Below are 11483 nucleotides of genomic sequence, written 5' to 3' on the forward strand. Positions count from 1 at the left end.
GGGAACCTATCTTGTTGAACATACAGTGCAAACTATGGGCAGTAGGTTATAGAGCGGAAGCAGTTGAATAAATTCATGTATTTTGTGGGAAAAAACTCTATTTTATTAATGCACCCCCCCCCCCATTTATTGTATGTTTAGGAGTCCTGTCTTATTCAGTGATTTATAGTCTTCCCCATATTGGAGTACATGCAGAAGTAGCTGCCAATCATTGCATAAGACCACCCACTTAACCCTTACCCTGGGTTCACACCTGATTGTTTTACAGCGCGTTCCTACGCGCTGTAAAACGCTCAACAAGGAGAAACCAATGCTTCCCTATGGGAATGGTTCTCACCTGGGCGTTTTACAGCGCGTACGATCGCGCTGTAAAACGCCAGACGCCCTAAGAAGTACATGAGCTTCTTTGGGGCGTCTTGTCGCGCGTTCCCGTACATAGACTTTCGGGAACGCACGACAATGGGCGTTCGCTTGTCTCTGTATGGGCGATTGTAAACGCCGGTACAATCGCCCATACAGAGCGCTCCTTTCAGAACGCTCAGGTGTGAACCCAGGGTAAAGAATTAGTGTTGGTCGAGCACCAAAGTGCTTGTGTGCTCTGGTGCTCGAGTAGAACACTTCACAAAGCTTGGGTGCTCTGTAGATGGACAATGGGAGAACCTTTTACATTACAGCTAAGAATCTTAACCACTACACTATAGAGATACATGGCCAGTTACTTTAATTTAAAAAAAATCTAAATATATATATTAGTAGTAAATATTCCTATACAGCAGAAGTCTCTTTTTTTTTTTTTTTTGTAACTGGCTATGCAACTCTATAGTGTAGTGGTTAAAATTCTTGGCTGTAATATAGAAGGTTGTGAGTTCAAATCCTGCCAGAATCTTTTCAGAAATAGTGGCTAAATTAGATTTAAATACACTGACTCGAGCACATGCGCTATTCGGACGAGCATAGTGATGCTCACCCAACACTATTAAGAACAAAAAGACCAGGGCTTTAAATGAATGAAATGCAAGTTAAACTGATTTTTTTCCACTATACTATGTATCTATAGGCTTAGGTCCTCCTGCTCTATAACATGCAACGGGCATGTAATTTCCCTGTAAAGTTCCAATTATGAACTCAATATCAAATGTAACACTATGTTCATATCAACTTTGTGAGATATATATACAGGGGCGTAGCTATAGGGGGTGCAGAGGTAGCAGTCGCTACCGGGCCCAGGAGCCTGAGGGGGCCCAAAGACCCTTGTGCTGCATAAGAAGACACACAAAGCACTGAGGGAAGGGGGGCCCAAGTCTAACTCTTGCACCAGGGCCCATGAGCCTTTAGCTACGCCCCTGTATATATATATATATATATATATATATATATATATTATATTTAATGTGCTTTCCGGGAAAGCTTTAAACTGACAAAAGCCAAAAGAATGTAGAGAGGATCTTGTGAGATAATGCATAATATGTTTCAATAGCCTTTTGGGAAGGAAAGCTAATTTGAATATTTTTTCCCAGAAGCCCAAAGATATGCAAACTAGCTTTCCTTTCAAAAGGATAAGAAAGCTGAGCCTCTCTGATGCCATCAGAAGTAAGGTATTCTAATATATTACATATATTTTTCTCAGAAACCCAGAGCACCATACTAAACTCTTATCTCTTTCTCTCGCTTCAAATTCAGGATGAATTCTGCATCGATTTGCTCATCATTATGCTCTGCAGTAGATTATCACAATCAGAACTGGTGCTGTGGAATTCCATCAACAGACCTACTGTGGCTATAACATGAAGAGTACAACCACACAGTGTGGTTGTGATCTGGTCAGGTGGAAGCCAGCTAACATCAAAAACGGTATGGCCAATTAAGCCACAGCTACCTGATATTTAAAGGAGTTGTACCATCTCAGACATTGGGGGCATATCGGTAGTAAAGAGGGAGTATAGAGGTGGGACCCGCACTTTTACTTAGAATGGAGCCAGCAAAGTTCCTAAGGGTGCATTGGTGCACCAGAGATGGGACCCTGCACCTATCAGACATTGGGTGCATATCCTAGCCAAATGTCAACAATGTCTGAGATGGTATAACCCCTTTAACTAAGAAGACCTCTCTGTATAGTTAATCTGCATTCTTAATGGACATGTGGTTGAAGGTATACTGTGCAGTCTTCTTTAATTAAATATCATGCTGTTGTGGCTTAATTGGCTGCAGCTGGCTGCGACTCGACCAGATCACGACTGTGCTGTGTGGTCGTGCCCTATGAGTCTAGATATAACAGAAGCATGCAAAAAAAAATTAAATTTAAATCCCAGTCCAGTTGGTTAAATATGGTAAATTTAAAGTTCACTCACCTATATAGTTTTTATCACTACAATAATTTAGATACTTGGCTAAAAGAATTGACTAAGAAACAAATTATGTCAGTGTGAACATAACTTCATAATCCGTCTTTCGCAACAAACAGTAGCGTGGATCAATTGAGACCAACCAAAGAATTATAACTGTGCTTTTTTTTGGGACAGGCAATCGTTTTAGGGAGATATAAAAATAGAAAGAAAGTTTCAGGCAGTTCTGTAAGGGCTATGTCTAAGCAGCCAAGTATTGTATCAGTAAAAATAAACTTAGGCCTCTTTCAGACAGCAGATAGCAAACTTGCCCATGTTCCGGACAGTGAACATAGATGAGTTTTAAAATAGACTGCACACGGATGGAAAAAAGGACAGACAAATATACTGTAGAAAATGTTGAGATTTTCTAAGCAGAAGCAGATGGTCAAGGGTGAGATTTAATTGTAGTGGCCAAATTTGCGGCAGAAAAATATACCATGTGTGAATCTTCTCTATAAAAAGAAAGGCCTACAAATCAATACCTTCCTTGGGGCTTTATTTGGCCAAAGTCTGGATTCTATTATGATATTATATCAAATTCTTAAATCAGGACTTACTGGAACAGACAGTATATGATGGCAGTCCCTTCACTTCCCCATGTTGGAATATGGTGAAACAATTCTAATCTCCTGAGATGGTTATGAATATATATGAATATGAATATACTCTATGTGTATATATATATATATATATATATATATACACACACACATATATATTATATATATATATATATATATATATATATATATATATATATATATATATATATATAATAATAGCATAAAAGTGAGGGGAGTTTCATATTACAGTATTTACATGTGTGGCACTATGTAGCTGAATTAACCCTTTAATGACCAGGTCTGAACATGCCTTATTGATCACCACCTCTTCCACTACATTTTTTTTTTTATGCAGTGTGTCTATAAGAATTTTCTCATTCACTTTGCTAGTACTCTACAATGCTGCTGATCTGGCATGCGAAAATCTGCAACGGCAAATCCATAGCTAATCACATGTGAATTCATCTTTTATTTGTTACACTGTAAAAATAAAATTGCCACTTTTTTATTAGTGAAAACTGTTATTTTCAAACTACAGCTTTTTATGTTTTAAATATGCAAACTGATCAAATAAAAAATTATTAAAACAGGTTTGTATTTTGTCATTTTCATATATTCTCTGTATAGTTTCACATAAATGGGTAAACCATGGCTATGGTTTTGGTTGGCGTGGGCATTTTTGTTTTTATTTATTTTATTTGTATTTTAATCTTTTCTTTTGCCTATTAATATATTTTGGTACATGATATGTCCCCGAGAGGTCCTTAAAAGACCCCTGTTGGACACTGACACTTTTTTTTGTTTGCTTTTGCACTTTTCCACTATAACTTGTACTGTGGGAAAACTGCTTTCTGTGAGGACATGTCACCCGCGATGTTAGGGAGGCTCGTCCCTGTGCCCGCCTGCCATGGGGAGTGCTGTTTGATAAATTGAATTACCCTTTTAATAATGATTTTTTTTATTTTTATTTATGTATAGGTGCTAATTTGGGCTTTTTGGAAGTCCTATATATAAGCTTATTAGGGGAAAAAAAAAAATAAAAATATTGATAAAAACACCACTAACTTTAAAATGCTAAATAAAGCAGAAATTCAAAGTATATATGTAGGACTGACTGAAACTGTCTAAGGTGTATGGCGAGCTTTATGGTGTATTACCATAAGTTGATTGAATGGGCAATTACAAACAAATCACTTATTTTCCGATAATTGCCTGCTTGTCAGAGGAGGTGAGAGCAGCATTTTCATGCCGCAATCACATTTGCTGCATTACAATGCACAATCGCTACTGTGGTTGCTTGTCACAATAAAGTCATTGTTTCTGCACGGCAGATTGCTGTTTTAGTACTAACATAGATGATTCTTTCACCTAATGAATAAGCATTTGCTCACTCACTAGGTGATTAGTGGCACATTTTCATCGAGAAATTATCAGTAATTAGTTCATTCACAAAATCAGCCAGATAATTGTCCTGTGTAAACAGACTTTTAAGTGGCCTTTATACAACCAAATCTAGGCCAAATAATCACTAACAAGCATTCATAAGAACACTCATTAGTGATTAGTGCAAAGGTGCCGTTGATTATCTGATGAACGAGCGAAACGCATAGTTTATCGGGTGAAGGCATCATTCATGCAGCCACACAAATCGGCGTTTGCTAGCAGCAGATTGTGCTGTATAAACAGCCTCTGCTGCCGGCAAACAACAAGTCCGTATGGGGACGAGCGATGGCATTAGTGATCTCTCCTTGCCATACTGTGGAGAAGATCGCTGCATGTAAAGGAGATCGGTGTCCTTTACTGATGAACAAATTCTTGTTAGAGAAGAACGCTTCCTTCCTGATAATCACCTACAAAATTGGCCCATTTAAGGGGGCCTTTAGGCTCTGTTCATATTGCAAATCTCTGCCAGAACCATCATACAATGGACAGTAAGAACCAGCGACAGACCCTAACAGTGTAGTCTGTTGAGGAATTCCATTGTTTTCTCTGTTGAATTGAACTGATGGCATTCAGGGCCTTATCATGCCATTTTACTTATCAGAATATTAGGGTTGTGTTAATACACTATACAATGCATATCTTATAACACCTGTCTATATTGCATTGACTATCTTGATGGCAATGTACTGTACACAGTTTTGATGGCTGCTATTTGAAACAGTCCATTCAGCTTATCAACAGATAGGCTCCTAACAGCTTAGCTGAGCTCATATAATGCAAAACTTTAACTCAGGGACAAGATAACTAATGATATCCAAAATGCTTTAAAATGGTGGATCTATGTACTGTACCATATAACATTGAAAACTGTTGGTATGATTTGTCTTCTATAGTAATATGATTTTTCAAAGCATTACATACACAGGTCCTTCACAATGGACTGTCAAATAGGAATTATTACTATGCATTCATGAGAGAAAGCTATCATTGTGTAAAGTAAAGCAATATTCAGAGATGAAATGCCATTTTATGGTTCTCTAACAACTTGAAGGATTCAGGTATACTGAATACATGGGTCTCGTCTCCAGTCCCATTCAGTCACAGATATCAGCGTCAATGGCTTCCATATCATTTCCAGAATACAAAATGCACAATTGCATTAAACAAGTTGTATATTTTACATTAGTTTCAATATGTCACCTTCTCTTTAAAGGTAACATGTCAGGTTGAACATGGTGTTTGAGCTGTAGGTAGTAGAACTTGTATTTTATTCATTTATATTCCTGCTTATTCTGGGTTTTGAAGTCAAGGAGGTGGTTCTATCAGTGACTGACAGCTATCTATGCATACCCAGTCCTAGAGGGAAGGCTGTCAGTCACTGATAGGATCGTCTCCTTGACATCAAATACTAGAATGAACACCGGTATAAACCTATAAATTAAAAGTTTTACAGAATTTTTTCCCATAAAACCATATACCATTCTGCTCAGCTCCTCCTGCTCTACAACATGCTGCCTGCAGCTCAGACACCAAGTTCAATGTCACAGGTTCCCTTGAAAGAAGATGTAAGAATGGCCATATACTAAAATAAAAATTTTAAGAGTGTTTGTACTAGTATTAGTTTTCTTGTAAGTAATAGGACATTAGCATTTTCCAAGTGACAATCAGTATACCTACACTTCCCTTTGCCAGTTTTGCAAAAATGGGCACCACAACTGAGTAGATATAGAAATTCTAACATCTTTGTAATTAAATATATTTTCTAATATAAAAAAAAATCCAGAGAGCAGTGGGCAAGTTAAATCCATACCATGCAGTGTACATGGCATATGGCATGCGACCACCAAGGCCAATGACTGGCTGCAGCTGTCACATGAATAATGAACAACCTTTGACCACTGCAGGACCACTAGGGATTGGAGCTATGGAGACTGAAACAACAGCATGAGCTATATTCTAGATAACAGAGTTGTCTCTGACATCAAAGAAAAAGGTATTGGAAAACCTATTTTAAAAGATTAGCCAATGCTGGTTCCTGGTTCTTTCACTCCCAGGCCTCTGATGACTCACTTGGGAACCAAACTGTCAACATCCACTTTGTCATCGCTACAGCCAATTGTAGGTGCAACGGTGACCAACTGACATGATGCAAGCGGAGAAGGTCTCCAATGCGGCCAGTGATTGGCTAGAGATGCAGCAGAGGCCAGGGAGCAAAGGCCTAGGGACCCATCACAGGGAAGCAGTGCTTTCCTTTGCAGCTCTGTCAATCCTCCCTACCCCAAAGGTGGCCAACCTCTTTAAAAGAGAGGAAAAAAAAAAATCAGAATTTAGTTGCATCTCCAATATCTAATTTATGAATTCATTGAGTGGAAATCTCCTCAGTGAATGGTTAAAAAAAAAATCCTTACATAAGTTCTACTTACTAAACTTAACAAATATGGACTATAAAGCCTACACCAACTTTCATATCTCATCCAAAAAACATAGACTGAAATGTAATGCTCCTACTGCATTTGGTTACAAAACAGCTCATTTTGACAGTCACATCAACTTCACATAACTTTAAAGTGATATTCTGGTACTTTCAAGTTATCCCATATCCACAGGCTATGGCATAGCTATTCCATGATCAGTGAGGGTCCTACTGGTGGTACCTTCACTGATCACAATAAAGGGGATCTGTGCCCCACAGCCCTCCACCTTCCTGCCAGACATGAAGGTAAAGCTTGCATACTGCTGCTCTGTTCATCTTTATGGCACCTGCTGGAAATAGCTTGCATTTGGCAATCTCCAGCAGTCCCACTGAGAAGAATGGAGTGGGGGTGTACATGCCTGACCTGCCTTTCTGTTCATTTCTGTGATGTATGGGGGCCTATTCTTGTGATTGGCACTGGTCCCAATGGTATGACCCCCATGATTTAATAGTTATTAGTGTTGATAACGAATATTCAAAATGCTAATTTTTATCGCTAATATCGGCACTTCGAGAATTTGTGAATATTTAGAATATAGTGATATATATTCGTAATTTTGGATAGTCAAGATTTTTTTAAAATCGGTACACATGATCCCTCCATGCTTCTTGCTTGTGGGCTAATGAGAAGGCTGCAATATCTTTGACATTAGGAGTAATGTTGATTGCAAATTTTTGCAATGCAAATTTTTATCATGAATTTTTCAATTGCCAATTTCCGCAATCAAGAAAATAATGACTGGAGATAACAAATTCTCGAGTTTGCGAATATATGGCGAATATCCGCCCAAATATTTGCGAAATATCACAGATTCAAATATTGTGACTGACGCTCATCACTAATAGTTATCCTCTATCCTGTGGGAAAAAAGGTTGTGCAAAAATTGCATAATTAACTATTCTACAATCGTGCCATGTGCATCTCAGGGCTCAAGTGCACCCAAGGCCTAAAAAGAGGAACAAGCCTAAATTGCACAGTAATAAATTTGCTGACAAATCACTACAATGAGCAACATTTCAATTGATAGCACACATATGCTTTACTGATTTATTTAGATAGGCAGACAAATGGGCAGTGATGAATAGATAGATAGATAGAAATTTGATGATAGATAGAAAAATGGACTGCTTGACCACCAGGACATTTCAATAATTCATGAACTACAACTCCCAGCAACTTCTGTTTACATTTTTGACAGTCAATTCTTCACTAGGTTACCGTGCAATGTGTTTAAGTCCAAATATTTATTAACTGCAAGCATGCAAATATACACTGTCGTCAGGATAAGGGTACTTTTACACTAGCGTTATTCTTTTCCGGTATTGAAATCCAGTAAAGGGTCTCAATACCGGAAAAAACACATTAGTTTTGTCCTAATGCCTTCTGAATGGAAATAAATCCGTTCAGTATGCATCAAGATGTCTTCCGTTCCGTCCCTTGTATGGTATCTGACCGGACAAAATACGGCAGCTTGCTGCTGTATTTTTTCCGGCCAAAATCCCGGAACACTACCGCACTTACCGGATCCAGCATTAATTTCCATAAAGATGTATTATTGCCGGATGCGGTATCAAGTGTTCTGGAAATTGCTGCATCGCTGGATCCGGTTTTCCAGTCTGCGCATGCGCCGGAATATAGGAGGAGCTTGTTTCGCTTTTGATCTTTGAATTTTTTTTTATACCAGATCTGTTATTCCGTGGCAAACTGGATGAGACGGATCTGGTATATCCGTTTGCGTACAGTTTGCTGGATCCGGCAGGCCGTTTCCTGCAACAGAACTGCCTGCCGGATTCTAACAACGTTAGTGTGAAAGTAACCTTATACAGTATTACTCTAAATGGTTAAAAGTACAAGGAGCTGGTCAGTCCCATAAAAGTTACTAGATGGTCAGAGATTATCCCCAGCAGGCTTCATATTTCAAAGTTATTTATAGAAGGTATTTATAGAGGATATTTTTCAGCATAAAAAAACACCCACATATAAAATAAAAAAAATAAACATACAACTACATATAAATCAGGTTTAAATAACTATTATTAAATTTACAGAGAATTGGTAGATGCCACAGCCGACAAAACAGTTTTGCTCCATCAGATCAGTAGAGAATAACAGAGTAGAAGGGATTGCCTCGAATGACACATTTAATTATCGACATACTTAACGTAACATTAACTTCATCATTGCAAATCAATACTAACTAACTGTGTCTTTAAAATGCTTGAGTTACCTTCAGTTGTGCTTTCCGTCATAGTGGTGATTGGACATTAAGCAATCAATGGCAGTAACAGGTCATAAGTCTTCAGGTGTGGAGACGCGTTTTTTTTTTGGTTTGTTTTTTTCCCAGTTTTTGGGTAGGATTCTGTGCTTTGTAACTCAGTTCCTTCCTCTTTTATGCTGCCTTGAGCTAGAATAATTTCAGCGTCCCCTCCTGAAGGCTAAAGGTAAGAAGTCCTTGGATCAAACTAAGTGTTTCCAGGTCACTACTTGAAAAGTTTTACAGTCCTTCTGAGGATCCCTAATAATATTAGGTATTCAACTCGAAGAAGAACCAAAAATCTGAGACAGCAAAAAAAAGCAAAGGAACTGATTAGAGCCAGCCTTGTCTCATAATAACTGCACTTTGCAGGGGATAGGTCTCCGAGTGTCTGGTAACATTATCCATTAATGTTCAGGTTTATTCTTAGCACACTTGCTTTTGCATTCTTCTTGGCCTTATTTGGTTGAGGGTGGGTCCCATATGTGTTGTCCGTCAAGCACTGATGTCATTCACTCCTTCAGTGCTGAATGTGCCAGTGAAGACCCTCACTTCTGCCAGACATAAACTTCACAATATGCTCTGAACAGCATATACATTACATTAAGGTGGTGCTATTTTTGACTTATTCTTTCTTTTTGTAATTTTAGATTTAAAAGCCAGACTGAATATACTGATTAAGCAACACATTGTAATTAGCTTTCTATAAATACCACAATTCACAAAGTTCACATAACTCATAGGCCTACCCCACCCCAGTTCTATGAAAAAAATAAAATAAAAATCGGATGACTCATAATTGTTTAGCAAACAAGAAAGTCTGACCAGCTGTAACACAGTCATGTCTATTACATCTGCATACATGCATATAGTTGACGCCAGATTTAGCAAAGGATATAAGGTTGCATCCTTCATCATTTTAAAATGGGAAACTGGCAATAGGTGTACGATGTGCTATACACCTCAAGATTAAATTGCATGAATATTAGTAAAAACTAAAGCTATCACTTGTACCACATCAGAGGCTAAGGTTGAAGGTTATCACCTTAATACATAAACTATACCTGGTCCAACCACCAACACATCACTGTATAGGATTTATAGACTTTATACATTTTCATTTGAATAGTAAGATACTTCACAGGAAAAGTAGATGATTATCAAACTAGATGTATATTTAAAGGGGTTATTTGAATTTTCTTAAAAAATGAAATCCGAATTTATTTGTGGTAAATCGTGTTAAAAAAACAGCTATTTCCTGGCTGCAGAAAGCCTTTATAGTGGTGTAGAACACTGTGCCTTGCAGTAACACACATAGGGAGTCTGCTGTGGTAGTGAAACAATACTGTGAGTCAGTATGACACAGATGTCAGGAGTCGCTCTTACAATCACTGCACACTTCACTTATTTGGGCAGTTATGGAGCCAAAACTGACCAAAACTGACCAAATAACTCACACTTCAGCCTTACAGGTCAATGTTAGCAGCAGGTATAAAGAACCGTGCAGAGGCCCAAGATTCTACTATAGCGTGAAAAAGCGCACTCCTTTTACACCAATTCATTGCTTCCACATAGATGTCTACAGAACCTGTTCTATTAAATACAAGTAGAGCCCCCCCGACAGAGTGGAGTGGGTGTCAGCAGTAAGTTTGTGTTGACATCACTGATTATTTTGCCCTTCCTCTGATCCGTCAGAACAATAACCCCCAAAAAACAGATCCTGTCTGTGGAGCATCCGACTTCACTCGGTCAGCATTTGGTCAGTAATCTATCAGTATTGCTAAAGCCCAAAAAAACCAGGAGTGGATCCAAAACAGAGATGACAAATTAGTGGAATATTTGCATGTCTTCTGTGTTTTGTACCCACTCCAGATTTTGGCTACCAAATCATAAGCCAATTCTAATGCAAAATAGGGACCATGTCATGCAGGCCTTAAAGCTGTTACATAGACGGGATCCGTTGTGCGTTTCATTTTTCCTTCCTTCTGACAGATCAGAAGAAGAGTCAAATAAATGATGAATTCGGCCAGGCTGAAAGGCAAAATAGTGGCCCAGTCATGTAGTGAGGAGGGTGGGAACAGCATGAGAAGTCTACAGAGTGGCCCTATGACATAGTGGTGAGGTGGAAGCAGCAGGAGGAGACTACAGAGTGGCCCAATGACAGAGTCTAGAGGTGGCAGCAGCATCAGGAGGCCAAAGAGTGGCACAATGACAGAGTATGGAAGTGTAATTCAGAGAACGGGGGCACATCAAAGTTAAAGTAAGAGTGCCGGCACACGGTATGTAGTACACAATATAGTTCAAAAGGAAAGAAAAGAATACCGAGATAAAAGCCGCACATCTAAAAAGATATCAAATTTATTTA

General features: G+C 38.5%; 1 protein-coding gene across 1 annotated transcript in view; it reads right to left on the reverse strand.

The window, feature by feature from the left end:
- The window catches only part of TRDN (triadin), a 252640-nt gene extending 243129 nt beyond the window's left edge, over positions 1-9511 (reverse strand). Inside the window, exon 1 of the mRNA XM_044291164.1 lies at positions 9092-9511. Coding sequence (XP_044147099.1) covers positions 9092-9113 — 22 coding nt within the window. The 5' untranslated portion in view covers positions 9114-9511. The remainder of the gene's footprint in view (positions 1-9091) is intronic.
- Positions 9512-11483: the final 1972 nt, after the last annotated feature.

The sequence above is a fragment of the Bufo gargarizans genome, chromosome 4, assembly GCF_014858855.1.
Source record: "Bufo gargarizans isolate SCDJY-AF-19 chromosome 4, ASM1485885v1, whole genome shotgun sequence".
In the NCBI taxonomy this organism is placed as follows: domain Eukaryota; kingdom Metazoa; phylum Chordata; class Amphibia; order Anura; family Bufonidae; genus Bufo; species Bufo gargarizans.